At 42.3% G+C, this 19,844-nt stretch overlaps 1 protein-coding gene across 6 annotated transcripts in view; it reads left to right on the top strand.

Annotated features, from left to right (window-relative positions):
• The window catches only part of CREB5 (cAMP responsive element binding protein 5), a 305,374-nt gene that overhangs the window by 85,801 nt on the left and 199,729 nt on the right, over positions 1 to 19,844 (top strand). For 5 of the 6 annotated variants that reach the window (XM_067562002.1, XM_067562001.1, XM_067562003.1 and 2 more), the window contains one exon: positions 12,131 to 12,303. The exons of the other annotated variant lie outside the window; for it this stretch is intronic. In XM_067562002.1, the coding sequence (XP_067418103.1) occupies positions 12,131 to 12,303 (173 nt within the window). The remainder of the gene's footprint in view (positions 1 to 12,130; positions 12,304 to 19,844) is intronic. 6 annotated transcript variants of the gene reach the window in all.

The raw sequence follows: 19,844 nt of genomic DNA, 5'->3' as shown, positions 1-19,844 counted from the left end.
GTACATCTATGCAGCAAAAAAAAAAGCTGCTGTGCTGAGTCTCAGAGCCCAGGTCAACTGACTCAGACCCATGGAGTATTAAAAATAGCAGCGTAGGCTGGAGCCTGCGCTCTGAAGCCCAGTGAGGGGGAGGGTCTCAGAGTCCGGCCTCCAACCCAAGTCCCAAAGGTTTACACTGTTATTTTTAGCGCCACAAGGCAAGCCTCACCAGCCCAAGTCTGTTGACCCGGCCTCTGAGACTTGCTGCCGTGGTGTAGGTTTTGTTTTTGTTTTTTGTGCTTTGTAGATGTAGCCAGGCTGGTGCAGGGTAGATTTACCTTCCAGCTTGCCGTGAGCTAAGTGTTTGTGTAGAAAAGCCCTAACTGATTATCCTATAAAAACTGATACATGCCCATTTTGATCACTGGCTGTATGTACAATCAGTTGTGTCTATAAAAATACGAATGAAAAATGGCTGTGCAAAACCAGAGACTATGGCTTAAAATTTAGCCTTTTGAAAACAGTTTTCATACTTAACATAATAGTGAAGTAGCTATAGTGTCATGTTGGAGGCTAAGAAGTAGTGTGATTTAATAGATAAAGCTTTGGATTGGAAGTCAGAATCCCTGGATTCTGTTCCTGACTTTGGCAATGACCTGCTGTATGATCTTGGGCTAATCACTTCCTCCTCTGTGCCCCCTTCCATCCTTTGTCTTTTTGTCTATTTAAATTGTAAGTTCTTTGGGACAAGTACTATCTCTCCTAATGTGTCTATATACCACCTAAAGTAGTGGGGCCCTAATGTCAGTTGAAGTCTTTAGGCACTATTGTAGTAGAAATAATAAGCTAATAGGATGCTAACTGATTTCTTTGGGTTTTTTTACACTGATCTAATGGGACCATGTCCAGACCTTCAATACAACATTACAGACGTAACAGAGTTTTTCTTTAGACGACGTTTTATAGAGAATGTATTTTCCTGTAAATATGTTCTTTATAAAAAGATTTGTTGTTTTCTGTTTGGTGCTCCATCTGCTCAAGAAAGTAGATTTTAAAAAAGCTAACTCCAGCATGGCATATAATGTTTCATTAGGAGACATAACCTTGTTTATTTGTTTTTTAAAATTGTATTTAGAAAAGGAAATCAGTTTGCACCACTGACATGTTGCCAGATTCTTGTTTGTAAATGCTACAATAGGCAAGTTGGAAGAAAAAAATACTCAGTTTATGACTTGATCATTAAGTTTGGCAAAATTTGTGTACAGAACCATGCAGCCAATTGTATTTCCTGTGCTCTGCAGCCTCCAATTAGCAGGATGCAGTGCAGTATCCCAGTGCAACATACACTAAATGACCCTAATTGTACCATGCACGTTTAATGTTACTGAGGTTTATTTGAACATAAGAAGCTCTTTGTTTTCTGTACTGTTTGAGTGACTCTCCCAGGCAATTGATTGCGTGTGAAATAAATAATCCTTAGGAAAATGCAGCATGGCTGTAGTAAACTTTGTGTTATAGGCATGCAGTATATCTTTTTTTCCCATAGGAAATTATTTTCCTTTTAAAACTTAATATGTAATACCAACATTGGTGAGATGTAGCCCCGCTGTTCCAAAATTTCTTCTTCCTTTAAATGCTTCCACTAATTTCCCCCATATCATGTTTCTTTTTTCTTTCCTGTAGTATAATGGCTTATCATAGGTACATCTGGTGCATATTGTATATTACTGCATATGTAAAGGAGGCTTCAGAACATATGTCAAAAACTTAGAGAGACATGCCGAAAAGGGCAAGGGGTGGATTGTAAGGGGAGGCCTGGAAGACAAGGGGCATCTTTCAGTATTCATTTCCACTGGTAATTAGAGGGCAGCACTGAATGTCTGTAATTAGATCATGTCACAAAAATTAAGATAAAAGACCAAACGCACTGAATCCCCGGCATTTTCCTCAGGATCTCAGAGGAGTCAGAGAGCATTTGGTTAGGGCTAGCAGCCGCAGTAAATGGTAAATGTGGGAATCTTAACACACCATAGAAAGGAGTTTTTTATGTAGAAGTTTTCTCTGAATGGCACAGGGAAAAGCCCAAAGGATGTGACTCTGCTTCACTAAACATACTGAAGCAGAGTTTCAGCTGGTGTAAATCAACATGGCCCTATTGAATCCAACAGCTGAGGATCTGGCCACAAAGATGATTGAAAAAACGACTGATATTGCAAGACTGGTGATCTAGAGAACGGTGTTATAACCTGCCAGAAACAACAATCGCCCCTCTGTGCTCCTCCAGTTCATCAGCAAATTTACCAAAACCTTCTGAGGGCCTGCTCCTGTCCCATTTGAAGTCCATAGAAAAATTCCATTTGAGTGAGATCCCCACTCCTCCTCTGACTCCTTTGTGCCGTGTAAAAGGGGCCCTAAAAAGCCACAGCTGCTGGTGGATGGGGCTACCTCCAGCACAGCATGGGGGAGAGAGCTGTAAGGTACCTCTTGAAATGACCCCTTCCCGAGCCCTGTTGTAGAGAGTGTGCTAGGGGCAGGATCGGGGTGTGTGGGCGGGAGATTAAGAGATTGGGGGTGTGCTACAGTACGCAGAACTGTGGTGATTCTAGCCAGCCCTGTATCCCATAGCACAGGGTGAAGGAGGTTGCCACAATGTAACTAGGCCACCAGCAGTGTCTTAAATTATGATGGGGGCATCTCCAGTCTCCTAGAGCAGTTCAGGATTGGAAGGGCACAAAGGGACTTAAACGTACCTTAGTCCCTCCTCCCCCTGGACGAAGAGTTCTGTGCTGTGCTTCTTAGGGCTTGTCTTTATTGCAGTGTTCAACTCAAGCTATAGCTCAAGTTTTCCTTTAACCCAGCTTCCATCCACACGCACAAATCTGTAGCTCGAGTTAGGTTGTGCCTTCTAGCTGGCCCAGCGGGGGATAGGTTGAAGCTCAAGTGCTGCTGACACTCTAGCTGACAATGCAGTGGGGATGCAGCAGCTAGAGTTACAACAGCTTATCAGCTACTAACCCAATCACACTGGGCTGCTAACCAAATTATTCTGTGTCACTGGAGTATTGCTTTGCCCTGTGGTCATTCTCACGTGAGCTGGGCTAGGCTGGTGAGTGGAATAGCTCAAGTGTAGTAACGCTAGCTAAACTTTTCAGTTAAGAAAAGCCCTTCGAGATGCAGCATAGAATCTCACCCGTTGACTTCAATAGAATAAGATCTGGCTTTAGTTTTATGTTTAGAAAGATAATTTCAATATTATCACTAGACTCCTTCACTGATCCTGACTCACCTTTCCTCAGACTGTGGCACACCTCAGGAAGGCTTTCTGTTAACATCTTGTAGAACGTACTATGTAACACAGTATATAACATCTATTATAACAGTGTATAACATCTATACATTTTAAAAAGAATTCCTCATTCATAATTCTGCCAAGTAAATCAATATCTGCTCTCAGGGTCCATTTTCTAAAATTATTTAACTTTCTTTTTTCTTTTTTCTCTCCTTTAAACAAAAAGGGACTTCCCCACAGGTTCTGTGATGGATACCTAGGGTATAATTTTCAAAATTACTTGAGTGACTTAGTGTCCGAAATTCCCTTTTTCAAAGTGATTTAGGTACTTAGGCCCTTGAGTCCATTGACTTTCAATAAAATGTAGGCTCCTTTGACTACTAAATAACTTAGGTGCTTTTGAGACTGTTACCCCTAGTGTCCAGATACTCCAGTAATGGATGCACTATAAATGCCTGCAAAGATAGATAAGCATAGCTTCAAGGCCTGATGTCTTCAGTGAGAGCAGGATTCCCTCCTGTCCGCCCGATATATCTATTTATTACCTGTCATTCTTGAGAATACAGTGTATTTTGTCAAATTTTTATAAGTTCACTTCATAAGGTCACATTTGTAACATGACTGAACAGCGTTACCAGAAGTTTAAGAATGCAGGAATACACTTAATGCGCCTGGCCATTGACTCTTCAAGCAATCATGCAGCAAGCTGTGATGTGTATTTGGGGAAAAAATATCAGTCCCCCCCAAATGCATTTGTCCTCAGTTCTGTGATGTGTCACTAGCAGCTTTTTAAAAAAGTCTCTTTTATATTCTGGCTGTTTAGTAAGGTTTTGATTCTCTTTGAAATGTGTGAGAAATAGATCTTTTGGCATCACTTCGGTACTTTTAGGTGTCCGACCTTTTTTAATGACTCCATACCTTGTACTAAGGAAAGGAATTAAATGGATTTAAGCCGTCTGCAATAGGATATTCCTAGTGCTCTCTCCCTATGCTTAATGTTACTGCATTTTTTAAAAGTTCTTGCTATGTGCTTAATGTCCTTTTCACCTTTTTAGTGCCTTTTCCCATACAAACTGTACAGATGTTATAGTTTGAAAATGTATTTTATTACACTCTTCATCTACTAACCTCTACCCTGTTTCCTGCATACCCATTCTTTTCTTGTTTCCTATAAATTTTACATTTACTTTTTTTCCCTGTCTTCTTTCCATAGCATTAGCAAAATAATTCTTGCTTTATTACAGTCAATTTTTTGTGCCAGTTCCTCTGTTGGGGTTGATCAGCGTGTACGAACTCATGTACAGTGGTACAAAATTTGTGGTAGTTCAGTGGATGGGCTTTGGGAACAGATAATGCTGTATTCTTTGTCTTTACCATAATTGATTTAAACAATGAGGAAATAATATATCAATTTTATCACCAGGCAATTGTAGTGAGGAATTTTGGTATCTGGATTGAAAAGACCTTCTTTCCTAGTCGAGAGAGAATGAGAATTAACACAGAGTTAGTGATTCTGATCTCTGGTTACATATGGCTATAAGCACTCTGGTGAAATATGCTGCTATTAAATTACTATAGTTAGTCTATAATTTTACTTGACAGTGGCCTCCAAGTTTCTGAGCGAGATCTTTAGTTGTATTCTAAGCATGTCTCATTCAACAATAGTGGTATCTAGGTTCTATTCCATCTCTTCATGCAGAGGGGTGTGCGTGTGCGTGTGTGTGTGTGCGCGTGTGCGCGCGCGCGCGCAGGTAAGGTTTTGTTGAGAATTCTATTGTAAATCCTATTTTGAGGAAAGCACTCACCCCCCTCTAGTTTAGTCTGAATAAATTAACCACTGCAGCAAAGCTCATTTTAAACAGGCAACTCCTACATGATTTGTTGACCATTTGTGTAAAGCTGGTATGTGCTATACTTACTAAAAACATGTCTCGAAGACTTGATAGCTCAAGGGAATAGTAAGTGGACACAGAGCCTGTCTATGGTCCAAACTCCAGGTCCAGAGATAGTGAGCCATGACTGAAAGTCAATATCATCTAATGGATGCTTAGTAGCCAATAAAGAATGGATCCATATTCCATGTTCTGTGTGCTAATGGACAGGTATCCATATTGCAAATATCATCAGTTGGCTGCCTGTTGGCAGTCTCACCAGAGGAGTCAGTGTTCAGTAGGCATGGGTAGTACCAAGAAAGGAAAGGGGAGTTTATCCTCTGTGACTGTTGAATTGCTTGTTTCTCTGCTGTAACTGCCATTAGGATGTCCACTGGTGGTGTTTAGGATGTGATATGTGCCCCTGTCCATTAGACCCTGGAAGAGAGCCCCAGAGTCTTCTGCCTCTAGATAACGCTTCATCCATCAGACAAGCCATTGAACATGGGAGAAAAATGTCTCTTGGAGAATGAACTTCAAAGACATAAGGAAAGGGAGAACACTGATTTGGGGACCCAAATCAGTCTGGCTCACTTGTCTATCTCCTCTTGTTGGGGGGACAGAGAATTCCCATTAGCTTTAGTCTCCTTGTACATCAAGTTTTTACTTAAAGGCTAAATATTATTAAAAATGCAATGGTGCGCACCAGACCAAGGAGCCTACTGTAAAGGCTTTGCTCTGTTACCCAGGGAAGAAGGGAGACCTACTTTCTTTTGTTCACAGTCCAAGTCTCTCTCCTCTTTAAGAGTGACTAGGAACTTTGGTTGGGGCACTGTATTTAGCCCTTGGAGAAAATAAATCCTCATGTAGCTCTTCAGAGAACAGACTGTCTTCTCTGTGTCTCTCCAGTGCCCAGGCCAATGGGCCTCATTCCTGTTGAGAACCTTTGGGCATGCAAGGTATAATAAAATGATCAATAATAACATAGCTCAAAAATGTCCTCTCCTGGATGGTCTGGAATAGTGCCAATTAGAGCTGGCCGGGAAAATTTTGACAAAACAGTTTTTCATTGGAAAAGGTTTCTAAGGACAAGGATGGAATTATTGGTGTGAGAGAGGGATCAAAATAGCCAATAGCCCATTTGTTAGGTCTCCCACATCTCAGGTGAGTGTCTTAGCCCCCAGGCTATTGGCTATTCTGAGTGGTCTCACTCTCATTTTTTGTCAAAAAACTTCATCAGAAGTCTCAATTTCATCCCAACGTAAAACAGGAAGAATTTTTAAATCTTGAAAGTTTTCACAGGACAGGAAAACCATTTCCCACTCAACGCTAGGGCTGATGGCTTCTGAAGGGAATCTCATCCACTCAGTCATCTTCCCTCAGAAATGTTGTGGTAGTGATATAGGCATGATCTTCTGGCCGTCCTGGCAGAAAAGAATGCAGAATTTCTTAAAAGAAAATATAACTGGAGAGCAACATGACCAAATAAAGATATAATAATTAGTTTGAGGTTTCTCTGCTTCACTCACTGTTGTTGTTAGAATTTTTTCCCCTAACTGTGAGGGCTGGCAATCCCTTGAAATAGTGTCTGCATTCGAATGAAGCCTTTTAAAAATTTTTTGGTGGAGTTCAGATCTATTTTGGATCCGGTTCAGGGCTCAGCATGGATATGAGCACATTTTAACTGCTCTATAAATTCATAAGCATCATTCAGATGCAAATAATTCAGAGGTTGCAAAACTCTTTGCTTGTAAATGTAAGTTATGCAAAGTTTGACATGGGAAATCTCAGGCTCTTTTTTTTTTTTTTTTTTTGGTGGGTTAGTATCTGTGTACATATAGATCACACCTGATGACAGCACTTGCATTACTTGCAGGAATTAATTCATTGGATGGTCCAGCAGTTATTTTAGTTTTTCATCCCTCATGCATTTTGGCTACCTTTGACACCCCATTGACAATATGAGGTATTTATTTTAAACAATTAAAAATTGTAGACTGCATTACAAGTTTATGCAGGTAGGGTAACAATTACAGTTATAATATCTCATGTGCAATCAAGATTTGTCATCATACACATTGTAACTCAAACCATCAGTATCTCAGGGAAGCTGAAATTAAAGGAGAGGGTCAGGCAAGTATCATAGAATGAAAACATGACTAAAGGAATGGAAATGGTGACTCCAACCCTGCAGTGAGCTCCGCCCATGCAGTGCAGAAGTGAAATCAACAGGGATCTGCACAGGCACAGGGGTCTGAATGATGTAGATCTCATTGCAGGGTCTGTATGTGTCTTTTTCCAGTGGTTAGTGCTCTTTGGCTTGCCTGTTTCCCTTGCATATTGTGGGTTCCCAAAATTATACATCCCAATGCCCTACATGGGTGGAATGGGCAAAAATTGGATAGGAGCACAGAAGAAAAAAACATTTCCATTGCTCTCTTCCCTACTCTGAGTCCAAGCAGCTTTGCCCTGTTACACCTGCAGTGCCTATCCAGGATAGAGGAGGAGCTTAAAAGGAAAACTGAGTAGTTCACTTGTGGGCAGCTGATGGATGTGAGAAACCCTAGAATCGGAAGATCTGCAAAAGCATCACTGTGGAAGGCCCAGCTGCTTGGGGCCCTTGTCTCTTGAGGGTCTACCCGACCTGCTAAGGGAAAAGGATCTTGGATATCTGCAAGGGTGGAGACTTCTTCGATTTATTTTGTTGACATGTGTTTGCTTTTTCCCTCTTGTGTGGGGAGGCTGGTAGAAGGTGATCCAGGGAGGCAGTTTCATAGCACTCCAAAGTGCAGGACTCAGCTGCCTACCATTGGGCCCTGGATTGGAAACCAGTGGAGAGGGTGGGCCTGGCTTCCCTACCCATCCCCTCAAGGGCTGGAGTGAAAAATCTATCCTTGATACTCAGGACTATAAAGACCCCATATCCCAGAGAGTCCTGCTGAGCAGTGGAAGTAACATTTGTTGAGCTCTCCATACTCCAGAAGGGTAAGAATGAGGCCTGGCCAGAGGGCCCGAGTCACAGAAGGGGACGGATCACTTCAGGGCTAGAGTGGCAATCAACCGGGGGTGCCGAGACAGAAGATCGCCTGTGACACCCTCACCAGACCACTAGTGGCACTTGTGGGGAGCAGACCCCTTCACAGGTCAGTGGCAGCAGGCCTAGTGAGCAGATGTTGTCTGAACGTCAGAGATCTATATGGGAATGTATGCTGCTGGTTCATGCAAATAGCCCCTTCTGGACAGGAAGTGTGTGCAGGCAGGTGAGCCATGCTGCTAGTGACAAGAGGAGGCTGTGTGCCATGGCAGAGGGGCCTCGTATTGTGTGGATTATGTTTATTTTCTCTGTGGCTCCTACTTAGATCCACAGGGTAGGAATGCCATACCTTCTTCCTGCTCCTGTAAAGCACCAGACCTCTCTACACTGAGGAAAACATTTGTCAAACTCCACGAAGAGAACAGGGATGTGGGTTAGGTTTGGTCGTAGGTAACATTTTAATAGTTTAGAACAGTGAATAAATGGCATGTTAATAAAACTTGCAGATGATACTAAATTGGATGGAGTTGCACTAATGAGGACAGAAATAAAGCAGAGAGACCTGGAGAAATTAGAAATATTGGCCAAAGCTTAATTGAAATTAAGCTCAAAAAAATTCAAGCAAATACTTATCTGTGGTGGAAAACTAATCCAGGGAGAAATCCTGAGGAGTGGTCAGGCTAAAAAAGACTTAGTCATGATAGTGGACAGCAAATTAGACCTGATTTTGCAGTATGATATGGCAACAAAAAAGGTCAATGTACTTTTGGAGTATCTATACAGAGGCATGATGTCTTTGGTAGGAAAGCAATAATCCTGTGCCACCATGCCTGGAATATCTTTCAGCTCTCTGCACACTGGGGCTGAAGTACTATTATGGGGTTTTACAGTGCCTAGCAAAATGGAGGCCCAATTTTGGTTGATCCCTAGGCAGTGCTATATTAAACATGACTGTTACAAGAATATTATTGACAAACTGCAGATGTTTCAGGGAAAGCAACAAATAATGAAAGGTTGCTGGGTAGTTGGGTTTAGAAGGAAAGATTAAACAAGTTATGTGTGTGCATCTTGCATCTGTAACTTGTCTGGTCATTGATATTAATAGACTATTTTGCTTTCTATGATGTACCTGAAAATATGATTTCTTCATTACTTTCATTGGCAGGGTAATTCCCATTCTCCTTCTCTACTTTCCCTCCTCACAAAGTAAATATTCCTTCTTTCATTTTGTATTATAATTATAATTATAATTAACATTTACAGTTATTCCTTGCTGATTGTTAGGGTTTCACTGCAGGGACACAAGAAATCCATTTGGCTGTGGACTTGATCAGAAGCTTAATGGGTGAATATGTGTCTTTTCATTTACTTCACTGGGTTTGGGGTCAGGCCTGAAATGAATACCGTTTAGAATTCAGGCCAGGTGGCCTGATCTCCCTCTGGATTCCTGTCAAACTGTGCAGTCAGGGTTCAGAAATCTGGATGAGGTGGAGAGTGATAGATATAACACCAAAAATACCACATGTGTTATCTCATTCACTTCATGGGTCGTGCAGGAAAACCCTCTGTCTGCAAAAGGACTTCGAAGTCTAGCAGCCAGTCAGCATAGGCACCGAGATCTGCTTTCTCCTGGCTAGTTTTTTTTTGGGTAATTAGTAAATTATCAGTGACATCTCCATCACTTCTGACCATCATAGGCTCTTTGTTGCCTTTTTTGTCAAAGAGCTTCCAAAAACTCTCCTCCAGAGCTCCCAGTAAGATTCACTTCTAGCTGTTTTCTTGCTCCTCACTAGCTCTGTCTGCTGTTACCATGTGTTTTTATGTTTTTACTTTGCTTATCTTGCTGTCTCCCTCTCACCCTAATTTCCAACATTCCAACCTCTTTCCCTTCCAGTACTGCTCTGTGGCCGGTATGGCTTGATATGATCTGACAACAAGCTGGATATTAGCACATTATTATTATTTATTATTTTATTTTGATGATGTTGTTTCACTTCCAAAACAGGCTCAAAACCAGAATTGTGCTAAAAAACTGAGCTTTACTTTTCAATCCTGAGCATTGTAGTCATCATAGAAGATATGTGATTCTAGCTGGGAGAGAAGGGGAATAAGGGGATTCACTTTCATGCCTCTGATTGAATGCGGCATCCACATGCACTAGCTGGCCGACTGGCCGAGCTTCCAAAAATCTTATGCTCAACAGCTTTTGTCTGTCTGTCATGGGATAACTTTTGAATGCCAGGTCCAAACAATTCCAAAATTTTAGGAAATGTTCTAGTTATCAGTGGGCATAACACTATTCATTTTGGGGGGAAATTAGAAAACTAAAAGGGGGGAAATGGTGGACACATGGGGTATGTCTACATTGCAATTTGATAGCCGCAGCTGGCGTGTACCAGCTGACTAGGGCTGGCAAGGTTCAGGCTAAGGGGCTGTTTAATTGCAGTGTAGACGTTCCACTCTCACCTACCTTCCCACTTGTAGGATCCCAGTGCCTGGGCTCCAGCTCAAGCCCAAGTGAACTAGCATGGGCCAGCTGCGGGTGTCTAATTTCAGTGTGGACATACTCATGAAGTCCCTGCTATCTGATTAGCATAACCACAGCATCAAGCATCTCTGCAATTCTCTATAGCTCAAACAATTGGTTGATGGTAGCCAGCATAACATTACTTCTGCTCATCTTCCCAATGGAATTTAACACGTTGACACCCAGAATGACTTCTTTCCCGGACAGCAAGAAGAATAATTGTTTCTGGGGGGGAGAACATTGGAGTGGGGAGAAATGGGGATGGGGTCATGCACACATGTGCATGTACCCCTGGCCTGTGGGGAAAATGGGGTCCCTACTATGTGGGAGGGTGGAATGGGGGAGAAGGGTGAAATGGAGGGAAGAGAATAATGAGTTCACACAAAGCCCCTGCCATGGGAGGAAAATGGGGGACCCTGCTATAGGGGGAGGAAGGAATAGGGGCACACAACCGCTGATAAAGGAAGATTGTGGGACCCTGATATAGGTGAATGAAGGGAAGGGGAGAGTAGGGGCATACACAGAGCCCCTGCCATTGGGGGTGGGGGGGGAGGGAGAATGAGGGAGTCTTGAAATGGGAGAAGAGGAGCTACACAGAGCCCCTGGCATTGGGGGGAAAGTGGCAATGGAGGCACTCAGAACCCCTGGCAGTGGAGATATTGGGGAGTTGCAGGGAGTCCCTGAAAAAATGGAGGTAAATGGGAGGGTGGCACACAAAAAGCTTGTGCAGAGTGGAATAGAGGATGCAAGGGCCCCTCATGTGTGCAGTGAACTCAGCCTACATAAGCTACATAGTGTTGTGACCTCCTATTAGTGGTGGGTGGAAGTTGAAGGCTACTGGTCTTTCTCTTGCAAAACAATTCATAGATTGGCGGTAGAAAGTGCCTTCAAAGTTATTTTTATTCAACAGCCTCGTGGGGCTCTAGGACATTATTGCTCTACGATGCCTACTATATTGAGAAGAAATGGCTGTCTCATGAAATACTGTGTACTGTTTGCTACTCTAAGACCATAAAACTCGATTCCCTTGTCATTCTAAGCAAGTCTAGTTCTCGGTGAACAGCCCAGAATAGTAAATCAAAATGCCATGCACTCACCGCATGAAAAATAATTTTCAAAGGAAATATATATATCTTAATCATTCAGAGGAATATGTGCTATGCATCTCCATTATAAATCACAAGTCACAGAGGAGTGATTAGTCTACTTCCAGGTATTTTCCATTGATATTGCCCTATGAAAATAAATAGATATTTTTCTTTTCTTTGTAGTTGTTAGTTAGCGTAAGATATATTGACTGGAGATATGCCAGGAGCCAATAACTTTTCATTTTTTGTTGACACTTCTAGATTCCTATTTTTAGGCATGCAGTACATGGACACAAAATAAAATGTTTATTTTTTTCTCCCCCACTTCTCTGCCTTTCACAGAATATCTCAATGCATAACACAGTCGGAGGCGCAATGGCAGGACCAGGGACCCACCAGCTCACAAATACTAGGATGCCAAACCATGACACCAGCGTTGTGATTCAACAAGCCATGCCATCTCCACAGTCGAGCTCGGTCATAACACAAGCACCTTCCACAAATCGACAGATTGGGTAAGTCCAATCCCTGTATTTCTGTTTTTCTTGCTGGTGGTTGTGGCAATGGCCCATATGTTGTGCTTTAGATTCTTAAGGGGTCTAAATAAATGTGCGTTGATCCCATCACCACACAGGAGAGACCCCTGTGATATGGGATGCACAGCATGTGGAAAAACAGCATCAGTCATGCAACTATTCTAAAGCCTATGTTCTAGAATACTAGATTGCTGTATTTGGAGAGGAAGAAGCAGGAATTCCATCCAGTGTTTTGTTTTTATGTTGTTAAATTCCAAGTTCAAAACTGTTCTTAAAACTCTGTTGGGAAGAAGGAAGAGACAGATGATGTTTCTGGACCTGATCCTTCCAAGTGCTGAGTGCCCTTACTTCCCATTTACTCAGTTGGGAAAAGAGGGTGCTCAGCATGTGGCAGGATCAGGCTTTCTATGTTTTTAATGCTGTATTTATTTGAGGACCGCCAAGAGACAAAGTACAAAGACAATCTAGGAAATATTAAGGTAAATGGAGTTTTGGCACTGAAAACTATTTTTGAAATGGTGCCTAATTTAAAACGATAGACCAATATTTATTCCCATGTAACTATGATTTGTAAGTTCTTATGCGGACTATACTCACACCATGAACAGTTATTGTGTTTAGATAAACTTTGTGTTGTCTATGCCTAAATCTTCAGAACAGCATGCACAAAAATGTATGCAATACAACCACAAAATTTATTTTAATTGCACATGAAGGCATTATAACTGAACATATAAAGATTAGTTATTTGTAAACATTTTATATGCCAATTGTGTGCACAGTTTTGCACATAAGTCTGAAAGCTTGGGCCTATCTACCTGTGCAACATATAAAAATGGGCATAAACGGTTATAAAAATTTAAACCACTGGACGTTCCAGAGAATGAAACAGCATTAGAGAGATTGTTGTTTATCTTTTGTAATTTGATAATGCCTATTATGCTTCGCACAATCCACCTACATGAAGACAGTCAGTGCGCCAGATTATGGTCCAAGTAATTGTTGATCTGTTTGCAGATTCCTAAAAGTAAATTTTAGGGTGAAATATTGGCACACAAGGCCCGAAATGCAGTCATAATGTGCTGTTTCATTCTGCAGGGTTCTGGAAGGCTGTGGAGAGTCCATACCAGCAGACTTAGCATGGTGTTTTGTACTGCAAAGCGGTACTCCAGAGTGATTCTATGCGACTGGAGAGGGCAGTTTGTGGGCTGGCAGGATGTGGCTAGAGCAGTGTTTCTCAATTGGTGTTCCGCAGAACCCTGGGGTTCCGCGGGAACACTGTTAGGGTTCCACGAGCAGCTGTTCTCCGCGCCGCCGAAAAAGGGAAGATGTCCCGGATTTTTCGGCAGAGGGTATCGAGTGTAAGTGTAATTTAATTGAGAAACGCTGACCTAGTTGTTTATATATAATTTGCTTAGTTCGACATTTTTTTTGGCCCCATATGTAAAAATACTGTTAAGAGTTTGGGGGGTTCCGCAATTATTTATCCAGTTCAAAAGGGTTCCGTGGCCAAATTTAATTGAGAAACACTGGGCTAGAGGATCTTGAGACAACATAGATCCACTTGCACCAAACACCACGATGGTGAAAATCTTAGGCAATCTGCTGCAGAGGAGTCCCGCGTTCTATCCACAGGATGGGGAAGAGAGTTCCAATTCCAACCCCAGTGTGGGTCCCCCAGGCAAAATTCTCTCACTACTATTTCAGAGTTTACACTTAATGCAGCAATGTGTTAATGTATGTGTTTTAGGCACATATACTGGATGTAGATGTGCCCACATATATTCAATAGATTATACATTAGCAGTATTTATTATATACTAACGTTGGCTCACGTGGTCACAAAGTGATGTTGTAGGATTGAAATGCCTTCTACCTGCATCTCCATAGCTGTGAGCATGAATGAGTGAATGAATGTATGAGTGAATGAATAAGTGAATGAATGTATGAATAAGCCATCCATTCAATTTCTACCTTAATGTACCTAGGAGTAATTATGACTCCAGTTTGGAAAAGAACCTTTAATGCTCAGTGTTCGTGTATAATATTGGAGTACACTTGGCTTCCAGCAGCTATTTAAGTACAGTGACCAAGAACTATATGTGATTTTGCAAGACCCTGTCAATCAGGTTTTGGGTTTGCAGCGGTGGGATTCAGGGTCCATTCGATCAGCATCGCCAAAGTTTGAGAAATTTAAAATAAAAGGGCCAGTTTCCTGATCAGTTGCTAGTGTCTGCATTGGGTGACCTCATATCATGACCTATATCTTAATTCTGTCAAGTTGTTGTTGTTTTGTCCTGCGATGATCATATCAGGCCATGAAATTTGAGAATGAATTTGGCAATCCATTCAGGGTCCTTTGTAAGGGTTTGACAATGTGTCCAATCCGAAAAGCTTCATTTTCTTTACAGTACTACAGTGAAGACCATTGGGAAGTGTTAAAGCCTGCTCCCGACACAGCTCCTGCATCCCATTGCGTGATGGATACATCTTGGTCCCATCTCTATTGATTTTCATCCACAGTGTGCCTCATTTGCAGTCTCATGATAGCAGATGTTATTTTCCAAGATGCTTTGATATCAGTCATAGGATCTTTCATCTTTTGACTATGTATTTCAGCTAATATTTCCTTAATAGGGCATAAGTATCCTCAACCATTGTCAATCTGAGTTTCTGATCTTCCCATTTTGGCCAGGTCATTGGCCAACTCACTCCTGTATACACTAATGTGTGATGGTAAAGACCATGCCCCGCTGAGATGTTCCAGAAGGTGTTCTCTGGCTAATAGGAGTCTGGCAACCATATTCCCAGCATTCTGTCAAGTGATTGATTCATATAAGAGTGCTGTAGGCTGTGTGTAGAGATGCTGTATTGAGAGACATTTGTAAGCAGCTTTGGTCTCTGTGTGAATGAGGCCTGTGTGTGACACGACCTCCAGAACACTACATTCTCCATTCTTCCCTCATTGAAGGAGGTTTTGTTTTTTTCCTGGCATGTCCTAGGAGATAATGGCTGCATTTTGGATGTCATATATTTCTCAAAATCTTGAGCACCCTTGTTGTTTGTCTCTTTGTTTAGGCTTTTCCTTGTGGTGCCTGCTGCATTTATTCATAGAACTTATCTTGTCAGTTCCATTATCTTTATTTTACCGATTCTAAATATGGTAAAGATTGTAGCCAGGCCTCATCTTGGAGGAATACAAACTAGCCAATAGTTTCAATAATAAGCAATTGATGGTAAAGCCAGAGATGGTCTAAAACTAGAAAATTCAGAACATAATTACAAGCACATCAAAGGTTGGTGGTTTTGGTTTGGGCCTTTAAAAAATTAGGATCAAGATCCTGGTTCAGATTTCGAACACCCTAGAATCTGAAGTGTTTAGATCTCAGGCTTTGGTTTGGGCCCATATGCGTGTAAAACTTTAGGAAAGTTTGCTCCCTCCTTCCCTAAAATTGGGAGCATATACTTACCTTAACCATGAATTGCCCCAGAGAACGTGCCTCTTAATGAACACTAACAGTTAAAGATAGTAACTGAATAAAATTCCTTTGATTTCAGTGGGAGCTGCAGCAGGCCCCAAAGGTTATATAGAACCATCTTGTAGTAATATTCTGATTTTTATCACAACCACAGATATTTAAGTGTCAAAATATGGCCAAGCCACCTGCAAATGTTTTCAGTGGCCAGAGTCCAACAAAAACAGCAATGAAAGTCTGCGTTCAGACCCTGCACTTAGGCTCTGCTCCAGCAAGTGAGGCTGGGACCCACCTGTGCCCACGCACATTTTGTTTCATCGTGTGCAGTGAGTGTGTTCACAACAGCTGTGATTCTTGACCGATGTTGTTTGTTCTATTTCCCCTCCCCCTCTCCCTCCCACCTCCACTCCATGCTCTGGCTCTGAAGCTTTGCAAATAAAATGAGACAATAAAATATTGACACAGGCATGGAAAACATTACAGGATGAGGACAGTTAAGAAAGGCTTACTGGGACAATATATACATATTTTTTCAGATATTAAATAGCTGCTACTACTTAACAGGCACCAAGCCAAATCAATCAGAAAAGGGGAGGAACATGAAGAGTAATAACTTTAAAAAATGCAGGGTATTGGCTAACGCCATATGCCCAGTTGAAAACAAGCAGCATTATTATTATTGCAACAAGCTAGCAGGCTGGTATAAACATCCCAGATAGTATTTATGTGGTTAGGCAGTCCTTACCCAAGGAAAAAAAAATCACGTGGGAGGAATCCTGTAACTAGTAACTACTTGTGCTAAAGAAAATCAGTCGAGGAACACTTAACAGTGAAGGGTGTCTTTGGTTGATTAATAGCACATTGTTTGAGGTTTAGCTGCACAGCGTTAAAACAGTAAGGCAAACCAAGTCAGTCAGGGGAGAAAAATGATATAAGACCAGCATTCATCAAAGGTATGGAAAGGCAGATGAGCTGAATCAGCACCTTACTCAAGATATGAGACTTTGTATTAAAATGTACAATGGCTGAGTTTGTCATTTTATTACAACATTTCAAGCAGGCAGTTCAGTTCAGTAACTGTGTTAAACCCAGGAATGGGAAAGTAATGGTAAGGCAAGTTACTGACAACACAATACTCTCATTGCTTTATGTGTAGACTTCTTTGGCGAGTGTAAGAGCTCTTTTTCCATAGTAGTTAACAGTCCATTTAATAGGTGGCTGCAGCCTTCCTGGAAAATGTACGCTTCTTTTTTTGAAACTGAGTGGGAGACATAACTGATACTCACTGTGTCTGTAGGAGAACCACTCTCTGCAGCGGAAATGGAACAAAAAGAGAGGATTCAGTGTTGATGTATACTGAGAACCAACAGTGTGCTTAGCACTGTACTAATCATAGAGGAGGATTGAAATCAAGTGACTTGGGCAGTCAGAAATGGACAGATTTCTTTGTGTTTTGGAAGATAACTTAAAATAACAGAAATTCTAATAGTGTGTTCTAAAAACTGAATCTTTATGGTTTGCACACTCCTGTCAATTCTGTCTGAAGTGTGGTTTTATCTTCTTGGTTTTGAATGACTGTAAATATGAAGCTTGATTACTCACAACTTACTTTCTTGTCTCCTTTTTATTTTGCTGCTTTTATGATTTATTTTGAAAACGTCTTGCCTTATCAAATCAATAAAAGTGTCATCAGTGGAAAATAAATAAACATAGAGGGAGACCTGACCCCTACAGCAATGATCTTAGAGTTTAAAAGTGACAGACAGCATGGTCCATACAATATACACTATTATCAGAGGAAAATTTCAAAGTATTACAGGCACTTTTAATGAAGACAAGGTGGCCATTTGGCACAACATCAGGGAAAGAAATTGTAGTGATATCTGGTAGAATGGAAGAGAGTGATGGAGAGAGTGTGAGAGAGAATTAAGAGGGTTTTAGGAATGTGGATTGGGAGAAGCAGATTCTTGAAGGTAAGGATGAGAAGCTAGAATGTGGTGAGGTGAGAGGAAGCCTAATGAAGGGATTTAAAAAGAGTGAAATCATCAGTAGTTGGCAAGGAAAATTGTTTTATCAGTGGTTATGGATTGCAGAGAGCAAGATGAGATGCAGGGAGGAAGGGGAGAGAGGAAAAGTTTTCAATCAAGTTGAGCGATGACCAAGACCTAGCTAAGAGTTGTTTGGGAGCTGTGGGACAGCACAGTCCTTTGAACCGGGCCCTTGAATGGCTTCTGTTGGGGCTTTGGCTCCATGACACACTGAGATACCAATGCTGAGCCATTGACAAAACAAGGTCTCCTCATGGTGCTGGTGCCTCTGTGTACTTGAGATCTAAGGTCCCAATGGCAGGGGAGCCATTCAAGCCACCCAGCCTTCCCACACAGCACCAGTACACCTGCCCCAGGACATCCCCCCCCACCCATTCCACTGTCCCTACATCTCCACTCACTCTCATGCCTGCCTATGTCTCAATATCAATGGATGATCATATGGTTCCTTCTGACCTTAGAGTCTATAAGTCTATGTCTCCCTTCTCCACCTGCTCCTTCTACTTCCCTCCTCACCCTCTGTCTCCTGGGGGAGGATAGCTCTGATGTGGGGCCTGGAGGGTTAGTGGTGTCACTGAGGGATAATAGATTTATGGGGGAACAGCTGGTAAGGGGACCATCTGTGTCCCCATCCACGCCTCCAAGCTTTGGGAGACTTCCTCATCCTTCCCAGCTGTAGTATTGGTCGATGAACCTAAGCTGCACAGAGTAATGACTCTCCCCTCTGGCAAATCACAGGAGTTTCACCAGAGGGACAAACCGCCTCAGGAGCAGAGTTGTTAGCTGTGTTCTGGAGATTCCCTCCTACCCCTCAGTGGTGGCTCTAGGCATAAGCAGACTAAACAATTGCTTAGGGTCCCAAGCTGCTCAAGGGGCCCTGATTTAGTATTACTCCCAAAACACCATTCATCTTATTTAACATGCATTTCTTATTGTGTGTACGTTGATGAGTGTTGTGTTGGTATATATATTTTTTGGTTTGTGGAAATAATGCAATTAACATTTTTTAGGGGATGGATGAGAGGCAAGGAGGGTCCCAAATATTTCTGCTTAGGGCCCCTGCTGTGGGCTAGCACTGCTTCTGCTGCCCCCTATTATAGTGTGGGAGGTCATGTAGGCAGATGCTTAGGCCTCTTCAGCATCTGCTCCCTGAATTCCTGTGCAGGATCAGGTTCTTAGAGCCCTAGCCACGATTTTTAAAAAATGGGTTCCTAAGATTAGGCTGCTAAAGCCATTGTTAGGCACCTAAGTAAGTGGCTTGGCTTTTCAAAAGGGATGAGCACTCAGCAGTCCCAGTGCACTTAGTGCTATAGTTAGAGTGCAGGAGTAGGGCTGGTCTACTGTGGTGGCGGCAGTTGATGAGAGATACACAAGCTACATACTGTAGCTTGCGTATCTCCTGTCAACATACTTACGTTTATGTAGCACAGCGTCTTCATGGCACTGCATTGACGGGAGACGCCATCCCATCGACTGAGCTTTACTCCTTTCGGGTAGGTGGTCTAATTCAGTTGACTGGAGAGCACTCTCCAAGCAACTGAGCAGGTCTACACAGACCCGGTCAATAGATGCCTCTGCATCGATGCCTGCCATGGCAGCAGTGAAGACATACCATAGTTGGGGTGGACCAAGCATATGGCCACCTACACCACTTACAAGTTCTGCTGTGGGGCTGCCTCAGGCCACAGTGTTTGGGTGGGGTGGGCAACTGTGCCTCCTGTGTGCTTCAGAGAGGGTCTTAGCTCCCAACATGCTGGTGAAGGCGCCAGTGAAGGGGCCATGGAATTGTATTTATGCAAATTCAAAGGCCAAGCCTCCTCCTAGGGAACATATAGGGGCAACAGCCACTCTTCAAACCTGTAGATTTGAACAGAAGCCTTAGAGAGTGGGAGGTGAGGGGAAGGGAATGAATATCAGGCACTTGACCAGCCTCTGCTTACTTGTCTGAATAAAGCCTAGGTCTCCTGGGTATGTTGTGCAGGAAGTTGTCAATTTC

This window comes from Emydura macquarii, unplaced genomic scaffold (assembly GCF_026122565.2).
Source record: "Emydura macquarii macquarii isolate MOO-44397 ecotype Brisbane River unplaced genomic scaffold, CSIRO-AGI_Emac_v2 contig_2422, whole genome shotgun sequence".
Classification (NCBI taxonomy): domain Eukaryota; kingdom Metazoa; phylum Chordata; order Testudines; family Chelidae; genus Emydura; species Emydura macquarii.
The sequence above is the reverse complement of the archived record's forward strand: the minus strand, read 5'-3'. Positions and strand labels throughout refer to the sequence as shown.